Source organism: Saccopteryx bilineata, chromosome 2, assembly GCF_036850765.1.
Source record: "Saccopteryx bilineata isolate mSacBil1 chromosome 2, mSacBil1_pri_phased_curated, whole genome shotgun sequence".
Taxonomy (NCBI): Eukaryota; Metazoa; Chordata; class Mammalia; order Chiroptera; family Emballonuridae; genus Saccopteryx; species Saccopteryx bilineata.
This window is the reverse complement of record NC_089491.1, coordinates 275,846,190-275,869,541: the sequence shown is the minus strand read 5'-3', so window position 1 is coordinate 275,869,541 and position 23,352 is coordinate 275,846,190. Positions and strand designations below refer to the sequence as shown.

Sequence of the window (23,352 nt, the reverse complement as noted above, 5' to 3'; positions counted from 1 at the left end):
TCTGTCCTAGGTGGAGGAGATCAGAAGCAGCATATTGAAAATAGCGCAGTATGTGGAGGAAGTAAAGAAAAACCATAGCATCATTCTTTCTGCACCAAACCCAGAAGGAAGTAAGTTGTGTCTGCCTATCTGTCTGTCTCTCTTGCTGTGGGTAACTCAGGCCTCAGCCCTTGCTGCACAGATGGTGGAGCTGGGCCTCGATGCACAGTCACATGAGCTTCGGCGTCTGTGTGGTTCCTGGCTCTCGCTTCGTGGTGTCGGCCTGGAGCCACTGCTGGGTAATGTCCAGGGACCTGCAGACAGATCCAGATTCCAGTCCACCAGAGAGGTTCTGCGGAGCATGGGGCCATGTCAGTGGTTGGACCTCACATCTGTATTGTATCCACAGTTGAAGAGGAAGGAGAATTTTGTGTCCAGAGAAATATTGCTTAGGGATTGATTAGGAAAACAGTGCTAGTTAGAGCTGGTTCTGAGCAGAACAGACAGGTGTGGAGTGTGCTGTTCTCAGCCTCTGTGAGTGCGGCACAGGAGCAGGTGATTGCAAGGGAATGGGCTCAGGGAGGGGGCAGTTAGGAGGAGGTGTCTCCCTGACCTAACGGTAAGCTCTGAACATGTGACAAGGGCCTGGGTAAGGCAGAGACCATAGTGGAGCCCACACCCACTGTGGGGCACGACTGGCATCTCTCCAGTGTGGAGTCTGTTATCCACGCAAGTGTTCTTTCCTCCCCTGCTGACTCTCCTCTGTTCCTAACTCCTGAGAAAGCAGTTCTCTCACATGTGGCTGTGTTTTGACCTCATTCAGAGAGCTAACATCGATAAGAGTACCGATCTGATCCACAGTCCGAGTTCTTACCAAACCTGTCCCCATGCTGTCCTGTGTAACTATCTGGACCCGGTTCACTTAGCACAGCGGTTCTCAACCTGTGGGTCGCGACCCACAGGTTGAGAACCACTGAGTTAGCAGATAAGGCTCTCACTGTGGTGAACAGAGCCTTTATCATCTGACCTGTCCCCTTATCTCTAGGAATGCCCACTCCTCTACATCCGCTTGCTCTGAACGGAGCCACACAGGTTGCTCGGGCATATCGAGCCAGTGCTCTCTCTAACTGGGTGCGGGGCACGTATGGTCCTACCGTTTTCCTTTTCACTTTTCTGTGTCCTTATATTTTAGATGTTTCTCTTACATCTTGTAAACAAAAGGTGGGTTTGTCCTTTTATCCAGTTTTACCTTTTTTTTTTTTTATCTTTAATCAGTGCTTTTAGTCTGTTTACTGGATTTATTTTTATATTGGGGCTAACATTTATAACCGTATTTGCCTTTTGTTCTATGTTACTTTTTCTCTTTTCATGCTTTCTTTTGGATTGGTTTTAAAGAATTTTATCTCCTCCCCCATGAGTTGGCATATATATATATATAGTATAGACCAGGGGTAGTCAACCTTTTTATACCTACTGCCCACTTTTATATCTCTGTTAGTAGTAAAATTTTCTAACCGCCCACTGGTTCCACAGTAATGGTGATTTATAAAGTAGGGAAGTAACTTTATTTTATAAAATTTATAAAGCAGAGTTACAGCAAGTTAAAGCATATAATAATAATTACTTACCAAGTACTTTATGTTGGATTTTCGCTAAGTTTGGCAGAATAAATCTTTATAAAACAACTTACTATAGTTAAATCTATCTTTTAATTTATACTTTGGTTGTTCCGTTACCGCCCACCATGAAAGCTGGAATGCCCAGACCAGGTTGACTACCACTGGTATATACTATTTACTGTTTGTTGTTTTAGTGGTTAGTTCTATAGATTATAGTGTGTGTTCTTGATTTGTTAAATATCTAATATAAGCTTTTATTTTTACTACTTCCAAGTAATACAAGGACCTGAGGAAAACTTTAATTCATCTCTTTCTACTTATTTGCTATTGGCACGTAATAGATGGAAATAACATATATGTATATTTATATTTATCTTCAATATAAATGGGCATTTGGACCGACACGTCTTTACACATAATAAGGGCCCCATTTTCCCGTGTCTTAGAACTTCCATCTGGATATTCTTTCTTCTTTCTAAAATAAAACACTCTCTATCCCTGGCTGGGTAGCTCAGCTGGTTAGATCATTGTTTCAATATGCCAACATTGTGGGTTTGATCCTGGTCAGGGCACATACGGGTGATGACCAAGGATACATAAATAAGTGAGACAACAAATTAATCTCTCTCTCTCTCTTTCTCTCTCTCAAATCAATAAAAAAAACTTTAAAAATTACTTCTTTTAGTCAGGTCGTGTTGTAGTCTGAAATTATATTTTTATGATTTATATTACAGTATATGATTGCATTCCTGAAGGGTATTTGTGCTGAGTATAGGAGTCTAGTTTGAAAGTTATTTTCTTTCACTGCCTTGAAGATTTTGAAGGTATCTTTCTATTGTCTTTTCAAGTCAGTTGTCTAACTATAGCTTTTAAGACATTTGATTTTTAGTCTTTGGGTTTAGCAATTTGATTTGGATCTTTCCAGATGTGGTTTTTTTTTTATTTATCCTGCTTTTCACAAAGCTTCTTGAACCTTAGGATTTTTTTTTTTTTTTTGGCAGTTTTGGAAATATCTTGACCATTTTCTCTTCAGAAGTCATCTTTGCTCCATTTTCTGTCATGTCTCCGTGAGACCTGCATTATGTGTGTCTTAGATCTTTCCCCTCTGCCCTTTATGTCTCTTGCCCTTCATTCACTGTTCTCCACCGTTTTGTCTTATTCCATCTTATTCTGAAATCACCTTCCTGATTGACCTTCGAACTTCTTTTCAGCTGTTATTTCTCCAGCCATGGGATCTCTTCTTGCCCACACAATTATTTTTAGTCTTTTTCAGTTCTGCAGTTTCATTTGGTTCCTTTTTATACTGTCCTATTTTCTGACAAAACTCATAATCTTGTATTTACCCCTTTGGCCCTAATTATTTTCATGTCACGTCTCTGTTGTCAGATAACCCTGTTAACTGGTGCCCCTGTGGATCTGGTTGTGTCATCTGTTGTGCTTCTTGGGTTGCATTCCTGTTCTGTTTTCTTACCGTTTGCCTGGTTATTTTTGACTGACTACTGGACTTTGTACAGGAAAACAGGTGGCAGTAACTTGAATCCTAGGACAGTACGTTCTTTCACAGATGATTTTTAAGCATTCTGACTAGTAGGGGGGCACCAGCAGTTCTGGCTCTGGTTCCTGCAGTGATTCTGAGTGCAGCTCCAGCCCTGCAGGGCAGTGGCCTTAGGCTCAGCAGTCCTGCTCCGCTTTTTCCCCATGGCCTCAGCTGCCCCTGGGGCTCCTCTCCTGCCATTGTACCTTGCTGATAACTCTAAGCAGATTTAAAACATGTCTATCCAGAGTTTCTGAGTTCACCCAGCTGGAGGACTGATCAGAATTGCCTAGTTTACTGGAAGGAGCAGTTCCCGGCTTCTTGTCCTTTTCTGAGTGACTGGGATGTCACCCTTATCAAATTCAAGTGTATGACCTGCTTCTGTCAATTAGAGCAGTGGTTCCCAACCTTTTTTGGGCCATGGACCAGTTTAATGTCAGAAAATATTTTCACAGACCGGCCTTTAGGGTGGGACGGATAAAAGCACAAAATAAAATTATGCGACCGGCATAAAAACTGTGGTATTTTAAAATATAATTGTCGAACTTACGAGACAAGAGTGAGTCTTAGACAGATGTAACAGAGGGAATCTGGTCATTTTTTAAAAATAAAACATTGTTCAGACTTAAATATAAATAAAATGGAAATAATGTAAGTTATTTATTCTTTCTCTGCGGACCGGTACCTGTCTGTGGCCCAGGGGTTGGGGACCACTGACTTAGAGGATCAGCCCCTGTGTATTTCCCTAAAGCTTGAGTCCTGCATGCCCGTATTAGCAGATTAGATGTCCAGTATCTCTGTCTGGAGTGTCCCCCACCCACTTGGCTTTCTTCTCCAGAGAGGCGAGGTCTATTTCTGAGTGGCGGCTGAAAAGTGGGGCTCTGTCCACCAGCAGGCTCTGTCCTCAGTTGTCCTCAGTGGTTCACGACTGTGCCCAGAGCCTGGTGTGTCATGTCCTCAGCCATGGTCTGGCGCTGCCCAGGCCAGGTCCCTGTCCCGTTTCTCCTGCTCCGTGTGTGTCCTCACTTAGACGTCTGTGCTGGGTTCTCCCTCCCCAGGCACACTACTGAGTCTTGGGGGATGTTGGCTTCCACGTCCCCAGTGCAGGAGCCAGCATGCCCAGGGGCCTGCTCTCATTGCTCAGTGAAGTGTAGGAGAGAGGTCAGACACATGGCAGACCTTTCTTCTTCTGGAACATGGTTCAACTTCTGCCCTTTTTTGGGTCTGGGTGTTAGCGGTGGTGATAGTGAACTGGGATAGGCCGGCTAGTCTCAACTTCAGGTGTGCACGAGAATCACCTGGGGGCCTCGGTCATGTCTGGTCCCACCTGCATGTCTATGGTGTAGGTCTGGGTGTGGTTGGGCGCAGGAAATTGCATTTCTCCAGAGCTCCCACCTGGCGTTGAGGCTGCTGGTCCGGGATCCACACTTTGAGAACTGCCAGCATGCTCAGTAGTTTTTCTAAAGAAACAAACACCCTTGAACATTTACCAAATACTGTTCCATTTCAGTGTATTTGGACATTGTTGATGTTGGATATTATTGCTCAGATGACTTTTTTTTTAATTTTAAAGAAATAAAAGAGGAGCTTGAAGAGCTGAACAAAGAAATCAAGAAAACTGCTAATAAAATCCGCACCAAGTTAAAGTGTAAGTTTAAAGGTTTGGTTACGTTCTATCACTGATGGTGGAACTATGGGTATTCGTGTTTTTTTCTTTATACTTTTTTATTTTTATATTTTAAAAAGTTAAAAGTTAAAATTGTAGCACTCTAAAATAAACTTATATGTATGTACTTGGTATAGTAAGCGTTTTGTTTAAGCTAATCATTATTCTGGAATTTTTAAACCGTCTAAGGATTGCATATGAAGAGCTGAAGCTAATGTTTGTTAATCCTTAAATTTAGGGAAGAAACACTAATTGATGGTCAACAAGATTAAACCTGGCAGTGCTTATAAATTATTTATCTCTTCTGGTATATTTTATGACGCTTTTGGCTACCTTACAGATAGATGTCTGTCTGAGAAGGTGAATAGCCTTTAAAATGCACTGCCAGGCTCTCAAGTGGGTTCTCTGAGTGTGGAGCACAGTTCAGCTGAGCTCATGACCCTGGGTCTACCCCACACTAGCGGTTTCTGAGCGGCTGCAGCTTCCCTATGGGAAGTGGACAGAGGCTGTGTTTTCTTGAAATGGTAGAAAGACACATTGTATTTAATTCTTGCAAACCAGTATTCAAGTCAGGAAAATCTCTGCAGATCAAAAAAGACTCAGTATGGAAATTTTCCGACCTGTCTACAGCAGGGAGGTGCTGCCATAGTCTAAGGTCCACAGCCTTCGTACTAGCCTTTGTAGTGGCTCCCACCCCACACAGACGATCTCGCAGCCAATCCCAGACATTGATGACTTCATCAGTAGTATATGCTTCAGGGTGTATTTCTAAGACAGAAGGATTTCAAAACAAGGTCCATGCACTGTGCTTGGTTGATGTGTCACTTAAGGTTTTTAAAGATCAGATTCTCCTATTTTTTCCCCCATAGCACTTTTTCTTTTGGTTGGAGAAACCAGGATGTTTGTCCATCAGAATTTGTCGGACTTCAGAGTTTTGCTGGTTTCACCCCTATAATATCATTTAACAGTTTCTAGTATCTTCTGTAGTTCCTGTAGGTTGATAGTTCAGTTCTATAAACTTGATCAAATTCAGGCTTTTTTTTTTTCCTTTTAAATATTAACATATAATGTCTGGTTTTATTTTGTGATATTATCAGCACTTGATGATTATTACCAGGATCCACACCATTTATTGGGAAATGTATTGTGAGGTTTGGCTTGAAATAGTCCATTTATTGGTATAAAAGCTCACTCTCCTCTGTTTGTTCCCAGCTATTGAACAAAGTTTGGATCAGGATGAGAGTGGGCACCGCGTTTCCATGGACGTTCGGATACGGAGGACCCAGGTTTGCTTGTCAGCCACCCCTAGACTGACATGGTGTCAGGGAATAGGTCTTCTTAATTTCTTCTTTCAGCTACAAGATCCTTTTATCTTCACTGTCACATTAATCCTCATATTTTTCCATGAAAAAGGTGTAGTGTTTATAGATTACCCCCTATTATGGAGAAAACAATCTATTCAATCCATCAACAGAACGCTCTTCAGAAGAGGGGAGACTGTTTGAATCACTTTAGAGTTCGTGGTTGAGGCCCCCACCTTTCAGAAGTTAGGGTGTGGCAGAGGGAAAATCTGCTTAACTGTGCTTGACAAGTGGTGAAGAAGTGTGCTGGCTCTCGGGTCAGCCTGCTTGGTTGCCATGCCGGCTCCAGGCGGCCGTCACCACGGGCTAGCTGACCCCTCTCTATCATGGCTCCTACTTCTGTAAGGCGGGAAATAGTAATAGTGCCGTGGGGTTATTGTGAGATCAGAAGAGATGATGCATGTAAAAATCCTCACGTCGATTCTGTTATACAGGAAGTGGCTATTGTTCTTATTTTCCATTTAAAGGAGCAGTGTAGTAGTTTGAATGTCCACATGTGATGTTTTTATGCATCACTTTCAATAGAAGACATGACCGTCACAATAGTAATCTCGTGTTTCCTCTGTTGCCAGCACTCAGTACTGTCTCGAAAGTTTGTGGAGGTTATGACGGAATACAGTGAAGCACAGACTCTCTTCCGGGAGCGGAGCAAAGGCCGCATACAGCGCCAGCTGGAAATAAGTGAGTGAACGGAAACGCCCTCCGGTTAGAAACACTTCTGCCTAAGGTCCAACGTCAAAGCACTGTAACTTCAAAAAGTCATTTCATCTCTTTTTGCCAGTCTTGTGAAACCTAAAGCCCTTTTCTAGCCTCCTGTTCTTTGAGTCACCAAACCTCTTATTTATTTATGCCTTTTAGAAAATTCTAGGTGAGTGGCTTTAAATCACTTTCTAATTATAAATATATTACATTTAGAGTGTTACCAGATTTGGAAAACTTTCAGCCATTATTTCTTCAAGTACTTTTCTGTCCTGCCTGCCCTGTCTTGGGAGATAGTTCTCGGTGGGCCTTAGGGCTCTGCTTGTCTGGGGAGCCAACACTATTAGGGCTCTGCTTGTCTGGGGAGCCAACACTAGCTGCCCTTTTGCTCCAGACTGTCCTTTGTGGGTATCTGTGTAGCAGTCAGCCTTGCAAGACAGAGCTTGCGTCTCCCTGGGCAAAGGCAGTTAGCTTACTCCCCATTTTTTTTTTTATGTCTTCTATTTTTTTTTTTTTTTTTTGTATTTTTCTGAAGCTGGAAACAGGGAGAGACAGTCAGACAGACTCCCACATGCGCCCGACCGGGATCCACCCGGCACGCCCACCAGGGGCAATGCTCTGCCCCTCCGGGGCGTCGCTCTGCAGCGACCAGAGCCACTCTAGCGCCTGGGGCAGAGGCCAAGGAGCCATCCCCAGCGCCCGGGCCATTTTTGCTCCAATGGAGCCTTGGCTGCGGGAGGGGAAGAGAGAGACAGAGAGGAAGGAGGGGGTGGGGGTGGAGAAGCAAATGGGCGCTTCTCCTATGTGCCCTGGCCGGGAATCGAACCCGGGTCCCCCGAACGCCAGGCCGACGCTCTACCGCTGAGCCAACCGGCCAGGGCCGCTTACTCCCCATTTTAACAGATCGGTCCGTCAGCTGGACATAACCCCTGCAGGTGCAGCATCCACGGACGGGTGTGGGCACAGCTGTGAGCACAAACCTCACTGAACACCCTTTAACAAACTTGATGAGGACATGATTAACATGCTGTGTGGATGCTAGGCAGTACTTTTTTGTAGTTTATTATCAAAGTCAATTTTAGAACATTTTCATCACTGCAGAGCCAAACTCCACACCCATCCATTGTCAGTCACTCCCTGTTTCCCTGCTGTGAGCCCCAGGCAACCACCAGCCTACTTCTCTGTCTCTATACATCTGCCCACTTTGGATATTTCATGTAAATGGGGTCATACAATATGTGGTCTTTGTGATGAGTCTCTTTTCATTTAACAGTTTTTCAGGGTTCAGCCACATTGTAGCAGGTGTCGGTATTGTACCCCTTTGTGTGGCTGAATCATGTTCTGGGTGTGGATGGACCATGTTTTGTTTACCCTTCATCAGATGATGGACCTTTTGGGCTGTTTCCACTGTGTGGTGATTTGAATAATGCTGCAGTCAGCATTCACATTGAATGATATTTTAATTATGATATTTATTCATTTAATTTTGACTTTTGTGGCACAAATTGTGGAAAATAGTAAGTATCAATTTGGTTTTTTCATAGAGACCATTAATAACATGAAACTCAAGGTAAAAAATATTAACAACCAAAACATAGAAGGTATTAAAGTATCTGATTCTGATTATGCCATCTTTATTTATGTCCATTTAAAATACGCTGAATTCAGCTTACTCCCTTTTTCCATAAGACAGAGTTAAACTTTTAGGAAAACTGACATGCTGAAAAAATTGTGTCTATTTTCTTTTTATGATTGTTTTTAATTCATACTGAAATTTCCTTCATTGCAGATAGGTTTCTTCATGAGTGTTTTCTGGTCTTCCTCCTTTTCTCAGTCTTACATTAGTTTCTCTCCTCATTAACACTTGCCTAAGGAAATGTATTCAAAAGGTTAGAAAAACACTGTCTAAGATGCTAACAACTCAGACTTGAGTTGTTGACTCAGGGTTGAAAACGTTAGTTTTAAACCTTGTCCCGCTCTTAACTATTCACCTTGCAGCTGGGAAGAGCACAACTGATGAGGAGCTGGAGGCTATGCTGGAAAGCGGGAACCCATCCATCTTCACCTCCGACGTGAGTGCCCGCGGCGTCTGCGCTTTTCTTCTGCTTTCGAAGCAGTCACAAGATCATCAGCATTTCTTTTTCTTGTTTTTGTTTTTCAAAGATTATATCAGATTCACAGATCACTAGACAAGCTCTCAATGAAATTGAGTCGCGCCACCAGGACATCATGAAGCTGGAGACCAGCATCCGAGAGCTGCATGAGATGTTCATGGACATGGCCATGTTTGTGGAGACGCAGGTAGCCGCAGGCGCCTCATGTGTCTGAGATAGGCCACAGACGTTCATAAAACCTCTTGCTTGATGCCACTGTTCCTGGGAAAACCAGTATTTTGGATGCAGTCTTAAAATTCAGAAGTTTACTGTAACGTGACTGCAATGGAAGAGTGAACCCAGTTAGACACCACATTGTTTTTGTAACGTGTAAAGATTTTAGTACCTTAGAATTTAATTATGATTGCTTATACCAAGTGTATTACTTTAAGCTTCATTAGAAAGATTGCTGTTTTTAGCCCTGTTCCATTGTTTCCTTTTAGAATTGTCAGTATTGCATAATATTGACTCATCTAATTCAAAATGTGTGTATAGTCAAAGGCTTAGCAGTGAGTTTCAGTTTGAGGACGAGTCTGTTAATTGTGTGTCCTTCTTCACTGCCTTATCCGCACTGCTGCAGCGATGTCTGCTGGTGGACAGAAAACCCGGTAACCAACTGTTTCCTCCCTGAACATTTCACCTTCTTCACCTCACTTCACATTTCCACTCATTAAGCTAATCAGCTTAAGTGTCAACTGTAAGCTAGTCTTAATTTACCGATATTTTAAAGATATCTCAACAGTTTTCTATGTGTTAGAGAAGACATTCCTTGTATGTTGTATTTTTGTGCATAATCGTAAAATGTTCTTTTAGCCTAAGTCACCCCCTCTCCTTCACCATGCTCACCTGCTCATTAGTGTTCATGTTACAGTGTACCTCACAGTCCACTGAGATGCCTTTACTGGTATTGTTGTCCATCCCTTCTAGTTCTTTTTAAAACATAAGTCAATTTAGATTACTTTGTATCAGTACATGGTCTCATCTTTTCAAAATGTCAAAAAGAAATTCAGTGTTCACTCCATGCACATTACGTTCATGTGAAAACTTGACTGATGCCCCATGGTTGTCTTGTCTTAAGATACATAATTAAGTAATTTGAGAATGTCTTCTAAGTTTGAAATTTTTTGTTTTAAGGGTGAAATGATCAACAACATAGAAAAAAATGTTATGAATGCCGGAGACTATGTAGAACATGCCAAGGAAGAAACAAAAAAAGCTATTAAGTATCAGAGCAAAGCAAGAAGGGTGAGTTTGGTTTCTAAGAATTAAAGTGCATTTTTCTATTTGGTTTCAAGTTGTGACATGAAATAAGCCAACTTAAAAAGTATTCCAAGACATAAAAATGTGAAGTTTTAATTTTTTTTTTTTTTTTTTTTTTTTTTTACACAGAGAGAGTCAGAAAGAGGGATAGACAGGGACAGACAGACAGGAACGGAGAGATGAGAAGCATCAATCATTAGTTTCTCGTTGCGCATTGCGACACCTTAGTTGTTCATTGATTGCTTTCTCATATGTGCCTTGACCGTGGGCCTTCAGCAGACCGAGTAACTCCTTGCTCGAGCCAGTGACCTTGGGCTCAAGCTGGTGAACTCGGGGTCTCGAACCTGGGTCTTCCGCATCCCAGTCCGACGCTCTATCCAGTGTGCCATTGCCTGGTCAGGCAAAAATGTGAAGTTTTATTTTAGATTTTTTTTTTTTTTTTTGTATTTTTCTGAAGCTGGAAACGGGGAGAGACAGACAGACTCCCGCATGCGCCCGACCGGGATCCACCCGTCACGCCCACCAGGGGCGACGCTTTGCCCACCAGGGGGCGGTGCTCTGCCCCTCCGGGGCGTCGCTCTGCCGCGACCAGAGCCACTCTAGCGCCTGGGGCAGAGGCCAAGGAGCCATCCCCAGTGCCCTGGCCATCTTTGCTCCAATGGAGCCTTGGCTGCGGGAGGGGAAGAGAGAGACAGAGAGGAAGGAGGGGGTGGGGGTGGAGAAGCAAATGGGCGCTTCTCCTGTGTGCCCTGGCCGGGAATTGAACCTGGGTCCCCCGCACGCCAGGCTGATGCTCTACTGCTGAGCCAACCGGCCAGGGCCTATTTTAGAAATTAAGTAATTCTTTTCCCTAAAACGTTTTAAAATTTGTTCAGTTATGTTGACTATAAACTTGTCTGTGTTCTAAGTAATTAAGACCCTTCACAACCAGAAGTTGGGCCATATTCCTTTTCTAGGTAGGATGGGTTTAAGTTCTAGAGTTCTCTGTTTCTTGGGTCATTATTTGGAGAGAGGTAAACTAATTGGATTGGAAATTCTCCTAAAATTCATAGATTATACTTTTTTTTTTCAATGAATACTTTATTCTTTGGGTTATTTGCTGATCCTTTTTGGGGGAAAAGGAGAATTTTTGGGACTGGACCTGAGCTGTTATGTAGCACCCACATTTAAGTTTTGTACGAGTTTGATTATTTTTATCTGGATCTTAACTGTGTCCTGTGTATGAGCCAAAGCTCTTCTATAAAAACAATGAAAGTACAAAATTAAGTTTTAGAAAACTCTTGTATATGTGTCCTTGCCCACCAGTTGTTGGCCTCTCTCTCTGACAAAGGACCAAACCACCACCTTCCCTGTGTCACCCCACCTCCCGGAAACTGGCTGTTTGGGTGAGCAGTGCCCTAGAAGCTGCTGGCTAAGTGCTGGTCTGCAGAGGGTTCCAATGCCACAGCAACAAAGGCCTTGTAAAGGGAGGATTTCCAAATGTTCAGAAGAAATAAGGCATTGGGTTTCGTGGGCAGGTTCACCTGCAGTGGCAGCACAGGGACCTTCCCGACTGGGGTGCATGTTTGTACTTTCCTGTCAGCCTGCAAAGTACCTCACTCTGCTTTTCCCTGGGCTTATCTGCTGTGCTAACTAAGCATGGTTTCTCATGTTCCGTTTCATCACCTGGCAAAGTGCTGACCCTTGAAGCAAGGTGAGGGGGTTCATAGGTAAAGTGTTTAGCCTAGTTCCAGGCACAAAGTGGAATTTTACTTTTAAAAAGATCATTAAAAAGAGGCAGTTTCCTTCCTTTTCTCCATGAAAATGTCATGTCAGTCCAATGAAAATTTTAAGGAAGAGTTCATGGGTTTTGCAAAGATAAAAGATGGTAGAGTGAGCGGTAGATTTTCATTCTAAACCTGCTGAGTCAGCCTCGCTTTAGGAGGTGACAGGGTCTGTACATCGCTAGATGCCTGCTGGTCAAAAATGGTGATGCCCGAGTCAAAAACTGTCACTCTCTTTTCCTATTCAATCCCTGGCATCCAGAACCACAGCTTATATGACTTGTCATTCTGCTTCTCAGTTGCTTTGCAGCTGCGCCTCTACAGATGCCGGTCGTCTCCTCTCCTGGTGTCCTGTTTTTATTCTCACGGCAGCTGTATATGGCCCCTGAGAGACCAGGTGGCCATATCGGAGTGGTTTATTTTACATGGTGTGGCAGGAGCAGTGAGGGAGCTAACTGCCAACACCAAATAGAACAAGGAGAAACAAGACTGTGGGGCTTTAATTATAGAGAGCTAATTTCCTAGTTGGGCTGGTTACATAGCTCTATTAATGAGAAAAAAATGTCTCTCAGTCCATTGATCAAAATGATGTGATCATGCAGGTCTCCCACTGATGAAACCCGATATTCTGAAAGTTCTGTCTACTACCAATCCTCTGACCTTAAAAGTCACTCTTTTTGAGAACTAAAAATTATCAAACAGAAATAGTAAGAAGTTCTGTAGCTTAGATTTTAAAACGAATTCTGATGGATGGTTTTATTTTAAATGAGGGATGTCTTCTGTGGCGATATGAAATTAACCAAGACATAATCAGCTTGCTTTCCTTTGACAGAAAAAGTGGATAATTGTTGCTGTGTCGGTGGTTCTGGTGGCTGTAATTGCTCTAATTATTGGTTTATCAGTTGGCAAATGATGATGCGGATAACATCAGTGTGCGTGCCTCTCTGCCAGCGCGGTAGTAAGTAACTAACCAACTTATTAACTTATTTACTTCCTCAGTTAGCTAACAGTAGTGCTGCCCAACCTTAATATGCTTAACAGTGGTAGCAGCGTGCCAGTGGAGTGATGCCGTAATGTCCTCTGGACACCTGTGCCGGCTCCCCTGTCCTGCCATTGTCTGTGCTGAGCAGAAGCAAGCAGTGTGGTCATCCATTTTAAGGCCAGGCCTTCTTTCTTCTAGGTAGTGTTTTTTTTTTTTTTTTAAGCTTCTAGGTTTACTTGTATCACTTGCATGTGATCGTACAGCAGGCAGCAGCGTCTTGGTCTCTCCCAATTTTGTTTTCTTTTAATCTGGGGCAACTTCACTCCTTATCATAGGCCCTCAATTATGTGTAATCATCCTTGCAGTGAAAGTTAATTCTCAGTTTAAAAACTAACACTTAATATTTTAATTTAGCTCTTAAATTTTTACTTTTGAATAATCGCAACAGAAAGTTGCTTGTGAAATATATTTACTTATCGTTTTGCTGTGGAATTAGAGGGATTTGGAGCAAAAACTACAAAAAACAGTTAATGAAAATAAAATGTCTCCTTATCCATGTACTGTTTTAAAAATATTACCTTTTTAAAATGAAATCTTTTTTTTTAGTTAGCATGCCTGTTAGTTCTTAAACAATTCTGAATATGAAAGGTATTCAATTATTTAAAGTATCTTTATTTTTGCTTATTATGTGAGTATCACCCTTCTCCAAACTTGAGTAGATTTGCCTTTTTCCTGTTATTATGCATTTGGCATCAGCCTACTTGTATTAACCCTTAAATTAGAGTGCTCTCCAGTGTATTAAATTCAGACATACCAGTTACTTCTCTCAAAATGTGTGGTGGGCCTGACTAGGCGATGGCACAGTGGATAGAGCGTTGGACTGGGATGCCAAGGACCCAGGTTCAAGACCCTGAGTTCACCAGCTTGAGCGCGGTCTCATCTGGCTTGAGCAAAAGCTCACCAGCTTGGACCCAAGGTCGCTGGCTCAAGCAAGGGGTTACTCAGTTTGCTGAAGGCCCGCGGTCAAGGCACATATGAGAAAGCAATCAATGAATAACTAAGGTATCGCAATGCGCAATGAGAAACTAATGATTGATGCTTCTCATCTCTCCATTCCTGTCTGTCTGTTCCTGTCTATCCCTCTCTCTGACTCTCTGTTCCTGTAAAAAAAAAAAAAAAAAAGAAAAAAGAAAAAAAAATGTGGTGGGCATAATCATTGTGATTAAAATTGTGAAATGTCCCTGGGTATCTAGATTGTGACAGATAGCCCTGGATGAATTCAGTCTTGATAGACACTTGCAACTTTATCTTAAAAAATAAGGTATTGTCCTAGAAAGGAACCACCAGTACGGTCAGGTTTCACTGCTGCTGTTCCGTCTTTCAGAGTTGTTTTGTTTTGTTTTGTATTTTTCTTAAGTTGAAAATGGGGAGGCAGTCAGACAGACTCCCGCATGCACCCAACCGGGATCCACCTGGCACGCCCACTGGGGGGGGCGATGCTCTGCCCATCTGGGGCATTGCTCTGTTGCAACCAGAGCCATTCTAGCGCCTGAGGGGAGGCCATGGAGCCGTCCTCAGCGTCCGGGCCAACTTTGCTCCAGTGGAGCCTTGGCTGTGGGAGGGGAAGAGAGAGACAGAGAGGAAGGAGAGGGGGAGGGGTGGAGAAGCAGATGGGCGCTTCTCCTGTGTGCTCTGGCCAGGAATCGAACCTGGGACTCCTGCACGCCAGGCCGACGCTCTACCACTGAGCCAACCTTTCTTAATGTGAGCTTGTGACACTTAGCCTCCAGCCACAAAATTGCACTTGAAATTGCTCCTGTAATGAACTCTGGGATGTTGAGTTTGTTCACAACCTGTTCTTTGGAAGACAGAAGGCATCGCAGCACTGTTTTTATTAGGTGGTAGGTGTGTGTATCCTTGCTGCTCTCCTGTTAGCTCTGTTGAAAGTGTGGTACCTATGAGTTTTCTTCCTGATGTAATGGTACTTAAAAATACTTTTTAAAACACTTTCTAAAACATAAATTTTCTTAGTTTTTCCTAGTGGTCATAACATGGTTAGTTGAATGTGGTTACACTAAGATAAAATTAATTTTTAGGTTAGACCCAGTTAAATGAGCTGCTTTTTCACTGGTGCTCTTTGGCAATGCTGTGAATAAAAGTAGGGTCCTGTCAGTGTGACTGTCGGATTATTCTGTACCCTAGGCCCCTTAAAACAAATGAACACAAAACAATCTCATTAATTAAAAAAACACATCAAAGTGCATACCAGCAAATTTTTTATACAAATGGAGTGGCTGATGTCTTTCTTTGATTATACTTTTGAAAAATTAATTTATTCTTTCAGCAAATTGTTCAGCAAAGCCTTCCTACAGGCCAGACATGCAGTGCAGGCAGTTTGTGGAGGTGACACCCAAGCCTGATGGGGGTGGGATGCCCAGTGGTCTATGAGGAGACAGGCTAGGGGAGCACCTCGCCCAGGATTTCCATATAGTTGGTGGGAGAGCCGTGACTTGAACCCAGAATGTGAGTGACTCTCAGGGTGTGCTCTGTCCACTGCGGAGAAAGTCCCAGCACCTGGCAGGAGCTGCCAGCATGACTTGAGACAAGAACAGTTATTAAGTACACAGCGTGCAGGGCAGGAATTGTGAGTAGCAAAGAAGCCAGATGTGGAGGACAGTACAGACATCCAAAGTCCTGGGCACTCGGCAAATACAAGAAAGCTGCAGAAATCAGCACATGTCCGGGGCAGCCAGTTGCAAAGGTGATTCTAGGTGGAGTGAGGGTAACAGACACCTGCACAGGTGCTGGAGCTGAAGGCTGGGTGCTGATGGGGAGGAGGAGGTAGAGGTATGATGGGTCAAAGGAAACAGCTTCTCTAGAAAAGTGCTAAGAGCAGGTCCCAGGAAAACACAGGAAGAGGATTCCAGGTGGTTGCGACTCAAGTCCCGCTATCCAGGACAGACATAATATTAACAAGTGACATGAACTTTGAAGGAGAGGCGATATCTTGAAGGTAGGGCTCCCTAGGTTCTAAGTAACTGACTTCAAAGTTCCTGGGGGACCCGGCTATGCCGTCTTCAATCAAGCTCTCTCTCGGAGTGCCGAGGCTAATTTAGAGCTGTCCACTTTCAGCAGAGGAGATTTCTTAGATGAAAGTGCAGCACGCATTTGGTAACTGTAATTTAAAGTGACGCGTCTCTGCTTCACGAAGAGAAGTAAAAGCCATACATCGTGCTGTCCCTTTCATCTTTTGGACTTCCTGCCCTTCTCCCGCGGACAAGCTTCCTGGAGAATGCTGGTTTTCTTAAGCTAAAGGTTGTTGAGCTTTCGACTGCAAGGATGCTTGTTAATTAAAAAGGAAAAAAAAAAGGCAATGCTACATTATCCTGCTTCTGGGTCATAGAAGCAATGGAAGACTAAGTTACAAGACTGTTGATTTCGGACACATGTGCATACCACAATGTAAAAAATGCATAAATAAGATCTTTTCAGCAAATGAGAAATAAGAGTCATTTAAAGTTTTAAAAAGATGTACAGTGCATCTGAGAAATAGTTTGGAATGTCATGATCAATAGAAAGTGTCCTTAAGAACCCACATGGTGCCAAGTAGACTTGTTGACTTGTTTATTCCTTTCAGGAGCAAATAACTTTTTTTAACTGATTTTACTTTGTTGTGTTTACAGTTACCAGTGTTTTACTGAATATATCTCCCTCCCCCTCTACCCCCTCCTGCAAATAACTTTCTTAATATAATAGTACATACTTTATTAATTTAATCCATGTGTCTGTAATCCAAAGTGTTTCACCTTTGGAACTATCCTGTGACATGGGAGGTTCTTCCTTGATAATACATAGATTTATATTTTAAACTGTCTGAAATTCCAGAATTTTATTAGGAAATGACATGAGTAATTTATTTTCTTTGATACCATGCAAATTAATGTTTTTCTTTATCTTGCAGAAAATGATGTTCATTATTATTTGTGTAATTATTTTGCTTGTGATCCTTGGAATTATCCTAGCAACAGTATTGTGATAGCAACCATAGCCCAAGAACCATTTGTCCTTGGAGTCAGACCACATCTGCAGCAAATCCACGTCCTCCCTTTCATGAATGAATCCTAGACATTGTGACACGTGGCACTGAGTGCTGACTTTTTTTTAGTGAATTGGAGAACACACAACAGAATGTATTGTTCAGTCAAAAAGCTGTAAGCAGAATGGATGTGATAAGTTAACCCCAACTTCCTTGGACTGGAAATAACTCATCATAAAACTGTTAACAATGTGAAACTTGTTTCAAGGCCTTAAAATAAGGAATTACTGAAATTTTTAATTTTTTATATTTCAGTGTTAAAAATATATGTGTGTAAAGTTTAAGTAGGAATATTTTATGTTCCAAAGCCATTAGATTTCAGGTCTAAGACTTTCTTCCTTCCCCTTCTCCTAGCTAACAAGCTAATTAAGAGACAGTTTTGTACTATGTTTAATTCATGTTTGTTTATTGTTTGCAAAAATAATTTTTTTATTACAGAGCTGTTTTGTATGATATCTATAATTTTAAATGTTTATAAGTTTAATATATTAACACCTTAATTTACTCAATTTTTATATATTAAATAATTGCCTTTTAAAAGAAATAGGAAACTTCATGATATTAGAGCCATCTTTCCACAGTTGTTTACAAAGTTTGCCACTGGGAAAGAAAACATTGGTTGTAAAGCACCCCAAAAATTCTTTCCACTGCCTTCTGTTCACACTGATTTGTGAGGTTTAAATGTGCCTGATGCCCCCCAGAAATGTTTTATACTCAGCCCCATCTCCACCCACTCCATTACCCAGATAATAAATTAGTTACTGTACTGTGAAGACAGTGGTCTCTTCTCTGTTCATTAAAAATAAGGTTTGTGATCCTTGTTTACATTAATAAAATCTGAAGTTAAGATGGTGATAAAAACCAAAAGATTTACTACTTATTCTAAACTCAAGGGAATTATTCCTAGACATTAGGTAATTATTTTAAACTGTTGTGTGTACATCATGTCAATGTAAAGTATCCACGATTCTGCTGAACTTTAATTAATTCCCAAAGTTTATAGGAATCTGCGATAATTAAACATTATTGCTCATGAATGCTTTTATTATAATAATATGCTTTAGACTTGTAAGATGTATGAAAACTCTAAGGTAGCAACCAGTCAACATTTCAAATGAAGGATATACAAAATATAGTTAATTCTTGTTACTTATGTATTTGGTTGTATAAAAAAGCATGTGACTGTATTCTAACATTGTTTGGTTTGAAACTTAGATACCCATGATTCCAAACAATAAGTGTGAATTATTATACTGAACAGTTTGCAAGCTGTTTCTTAATACAATTATGACTTTCACTCATTCACAATTTTTGCATCTGACTGCTTAGCTTAGATCCAAGTCTGTGTGGATGCATTTTATTTACCAGGTAGTCGTCACTCAGAATAATAACTCTAGGAGCCCTCTGGCTCTAACATGTATTTTTAAATTGTACACAGTCTGTTGGTGGGATAAGCTCATTGATCTGTGCTTCCACTGAAGACTGAACTCGTGAAGGACGTCCTAACCAGAGATCATGCCTGTCTGAATGTACCTTTTCTACCCCTGTTTGTGTAATTATGTCCGCATGTACGTATAGCCCCGGGCTGATGACCTGTCTCCATTGTCAGATCATGCTTCACTGGATTTGAAGTACCTGCCGAATTTGTGTTTTTCCAGCTGAAGTTATGGAAATGCCTTTTTTGATGTCTATTTGGACATTTAAGTTGTTTGTTAGATAACACATTTGTATGTCTTAAGCCTCCTGTACCTATCCAAGATCAAAGATTTTTAAAAATATATTTAACAGATTCATTTGTTACCTTTTATTACTTCTTGAGATATTTTGTGTTTACATTTGAAAAACTTCTCCAAGAACGGGAGAAAAACAAACAAAAACCTCACTGACTTTCTGCCTTGTAGTTTCTGTAAAGGTATCTAGGAGGTATTTTATTGCATAGTCATGAATAAATTGCTCTATTAAGAAAATGACTCTTACCTGTGGTCATCATTATGTAGAATAATATGACGAATTAATTCTCGGTGAAGCCCAGGCCGGATCGCTAGGTCGGTCCGGGCGTTGTTCCGGAGCACGGAGGTTGTGGGTTCGAGTCCTGGCGCGGGGCACACACAGAAGCAGCTCCATGCTCCTGCCTCGCTCTCAATAATAATAATAGTAGTAGTAATAAATTGTAGGTGTTTTTGATACGTTTTTAATTTGTCATACCAAGCGTCTGTGGTCCCCAGTGTCAGCAGCGCCGTGTTGGGGAGCCGCCCGAGTTCCTTCGGCATCCGGCAGGTGCTCCTTCCAGGATTTGGAGCCTGTCCCGCTCTGGCTCCGCGCGCTGACGGTCTGGCAGCCGCGCCTGCGCGATGCCGGGGCCGCCCTCCCCACGCCAAGTGCATGGGTTCTCCACACTCTCTTCCTCGGTCGCGGAGCAGCTGCCCCGTCTCTGCTGGAATCGCTGGCCTCGCGGGGAACTGCTGTGGGGAAAAAAATGGTGGTGGCCGTCCTGCCGCAGTGTTCCCCACTTCCGGACTTCCCGGTTCCTCCGGGCGTGTTCTCGCGGGAGCTCCGGCGTGTTCCCGCAGGTCCTCGTCAATCCTCGGTGGTAGGTTCTCTCGGTTTTCTCACAGTCTCTTCTCCTGGTTTCTTAGGCAGGCCTCTTGGTTCGTGAGGGCCGGTCCTGACGATTCCGCGGCGTGGGTCCCGGTTTCCACGTGTTCACGGTCTACACCATCTCGACCGTGTGGGGGCCCCGCCATGGCCGGCCCCTGGAGCTGTGGTGTCGTAGATCACCACAGGCCGCAGCGCCCTCACCCGAGCCCATGTGCAGCCTGGCCCACAAGCTGTGGCCTGTGCAGACGGTGCGGTTCTCAGCCATCCGCGGGGACCAATGTGGTGGTGCATCGGGCAGTGAGGCCTCACAGTCACGGCTGTGCGCTTCCCAGTGTGCCGGCGGTGTGTCCGAAGGATGCGTCAGGCCCCCGTCACAGGAGCCCCAGGGAGGTCGTTGCCATGTTGCACGGGATCCTGTGCGACCTGATGGAGTGTCACCATGAAGCCCTCGCCGGGGAGCTGGGCTTTCTGGGTTTGAATCCGACCCCTGGCTCGCTGTGTGATATTGGGCAGGTTCCTGAACCGCTCTGGGCCGCTGCTGCTTCACCTGTGAAGTGGACCTGCCCGGAGCACTGAGCGAGGGGTGCACTCGGCCGGTTATTGACACCTGTCATGTGGTCGCTGTGCTCAGGGGCATCTACTCCGGCTTCTAGAATGTTTTCGTGTGGGCTTTGCCTTCGTATGTCCCCAAAAGGCTTCCTCAAGTGATTACCCCCAAGACTGAAAAAAAAAAAGTGTTTCCTCCAACAATGAATCCCTAAAAGGGGATTTTTCATAATGACAAGATGACCCAGAGTTTAAAAATAAACCCTTGGTCCTGGAGATCTCATGGTCAAGAGAGAGGAGTGTCCTCCTCACACCTGCTGCGTTTTGCATGTCACCACTCCTCTGGCCAGGCTGGCAGGGTGGGGACACTGAAATGGACTGGACTGGGCAGATAGCCGACTTCGTGGTCCTGGGGGGAGGAGCAGCTGTGTGTCTCCCCCTTCTGCAGTAGACTGCCCCGTCCTCGTGGGGGAGCCCTCTGCCGTCTTCAAGGTGCATCCAGGACCTGGGGGTCCAGTCCCGAAAGCAGGGGGAAGGCACAGAGCGCGGGGGCCATCTGTGATCCCACAGCTCCCTGCACTGCCCCTCCCAGGGTGGTGAGCCCGGATGTGACCTGTGAACCGGAGGGAAGGCACAGGCATGGCGGCTACTGTGGGCACCACCTCGCTCCTGGACTTTTGCTGCAGCCGGTCCTGGTGGCTCAGTGGACACCGTGTGCCTATTTCTGGGTGGCCGTGGAGGGTCTGGTGTCATCCTGCTGATGGAGGTGATTTTTTGTGGTCTGCTTGCATTTGCAGGTAAGAGAAAGGATTGGTGGTGCATCTCTGCCAAAAGGATGTTACAGGGCTGTGGATGGAAGTGCCCACTGGGCTGGGCCCTGGGGCTGTGCCCAGCACGGGCGGCTGGTTGCTGAGACATCTTGGAGGATGCAGAGCTAGGAAGTGCCGGGTGGGCAGCAGGAACCAGACACCATAAGGACAAATTTGGATATCCTCCTCCCCATCCCAGCTTTTATGGATTTTTAGGGTCACTTTTCTACAGAGAGAAGATTCTGGGACAGCTGAGTGAGCTGCTTCAGTGGGTATCTGGACATTTATCTGGAAGATGCTGAAGTGGGCCAGGACTGCCGCTGAACACGGCAGACCAAGAACATAGGCAGCTCCTGTTCCCCAGCTCTCTGCTGGGTCCTGCACAGATTGGAGTTCTTGGTCCCTCTGCACCTGAGCTTGTGACACAGGAACTGCGAGCTCAGGTTCTCCATCTAGATCAGGGGTCGGGAACCTTTTTGGCTGAGAGAGCCATGAATGCCACATATTTTAAAATGTAATTCCGTGAGAGCCATACAACGACCCGTGTATGTTACGCATTATCCAATAAAAATTTGGTGTTGTTCCAGAGGACAACTGTGATTGGCTCCCGCCACCTACAACCATGAACATGAGCAGTAGGAAATGAATGGATTGTAATACATGAGAATGTTTTATATTTTTTGTTTTATATTTTTAACATTATTATTTTTATTAAAGATTTGTCTGTGAGCCAGATGCAGCCATCAAAAGAGCCACATCTGGCTCACGAGCCATAGGTTCCCGACCCCTGATCTAGATGCCTACACGGTTTGCTTTCTTACTCATCTTAGATTGTGTTCTTTTGATGAGGGGAATGTAGCTATACTCTGCTCTCCAGCAAAGAAATGTGCGAGTTTCCTTCCTTTTTTATTTTATGAAATGTGCAGCTCTTGTCACTTAACAAATGCAGAATGCCTGTGTGCCCGGCCGTATTCCCCATGCTGGGGAGACAGCAGTGAATTGTCCACGTAGAGTCCCTGCACCCACAGGGCTTACTGTCCAGAGGAGACAGACTGGCAACAAACACCATGATTAAGTAAAATAAAGGGTATGTCCAGTGTCATAAAGTTGTGAAGAATGAATCTGAGAGGATAAAGAATTCTTAGGTGTGGAGCTTGTGTATTTGAATGCAGGGAAGTCAGGAAAGATTTGACAAAACAGTTAAGAGGGTGATTCATTCAAATTTCTGGGGAAAGAGCTTGTGTACAGATATTTAATCTGACTTTTATGTCTTAACAGCATTGCCCTGCTTCCTGTGTTGAGACATCTAGAGGAGAACCCAAGGATAGGAGGAGGAAGACCACTTAGGCAGTTGTGGGGAAAATAGCGGTGTTAGGCTTGCTCGCTGGTTTCTCGGCTGCAGGTGATTTGCACAATTAGTGTGTGAGCACGTGGCAGAAAGCCGTGTGTGTCTCTGTGAATAGCTGTTGGTGTTTTCCCTTGGGGACGATTCTCCCAGGTTGCCTTCCCGCCACTACAAGCTGATTCCCTCAGTCGCCCCCATGAGGGTTGGTTTTCCTGATCCCTTGCCCTTCTCTGTGAAAAGCAGGTTTTCCTCTGTTTATTCCCTCCCCGGTCTCTTCAAGCCCCCAGTCAATGGGAATGGCCCGACATCTTCCAATTCCACAGTTTCTCTACCATCTGCTCGAATTCAATGTGAACCTGCCTGGCCTCAGCCACCGGCATTGCAGCAGAGCTTAGTGTTTTCATAGAACGCAATAGAAACACCTTTGAGGTCCCTATGCTGCATTATAGGAAAGCTGTGTCTAATACAAACCTTGATGGAGACCCATGGTTAACACAGAACTTGCCATAGGACCCGGGAGACCGGGAGCGGCTCCGAGGGTCTGGTTCGAGGGTGGCTTGCTGAGACTTCTCTCTGCAGTGGGGAGGCCGGTGCCCACAGTGGACAGCTGACTGCGACCACAGCTGCTTTATTTGAAAAGATGTGACTCATGCTTCGTGCACTCCCACTTGCCGCCCATCAGAACTCTCTGCTTCGGCAGTCAGATGGGAAAGCAGAGTCGTGAGCAGGATATTTTGGGCAGCATCTCAGCAGAGGTAACACCAGCCAGGCAGACAGCCTTCCTCCTGGAAAAGGTCTCCTGTGGATTCTGACATGATCGCAGAACTCCCCTGACTGGTCCCTGGGATGGCGACTGTGCAGAATTGGGACAATCTTCCTGGCTGTTAGCACCAGCCTGGGCCATTCAGATGGAGCTCAGTCCTTGAAGAAGTGAGTGCCATG

The 23,352-nt window shown here is 44.0% G+C and overlaps 1 protein-coding gene across 2 annotated transcripts in view; it reads left to right on the top strand.

The window, feature by feature from the left end:
- Positions 1-19,073, top strand: part of STX2 (syntaxin 2) — a 31,011-nt gene extending 11,938 nt beyond the window's left edge. The window contains exons 3-11 of one of the 2 annotated variants that reach the window (XM_066260850.1): positions 11-110; positions 4,706-4,780; positions 6,011-6,084; positions 6,732-6,840; positions 8,857-8,930; positions 9,022-9,159; positions 10,146-10,256; positions 12,867-12,992; positions 16,978-19,073. In XM_066260850.1, coding sequence (XP_066116947.1) covers positions 11-110; positions 4,706-4,780; positions 6,011-6,084; positions 6,732-6,840; positions 8,857-8,930; positions 9,022-9,159; positions 10,146-10,256; positions 12,867-12,947 — 762 coding nt within the window. In that variant the 3' untranslated portion in view covers positions 12,948-12,992; positions 16,978-19,073. The remainder of the gene's footprint in view (positions 1-10; positions 111-4,705; positions 4,781-6,010; positions 6,085-6,731; positions 6,841-8,856; positions 8,931-9,021; positions 9,160-10,145; positions 10,257-12,866; positions 12,993-16,977) is intronic. The other variant, XM_066260851.1, reaches the window with a different exon arrangement.
- The last annotated feature ends 4,279 nt before the right edge of the window (positions 19,074-23,352 follow it).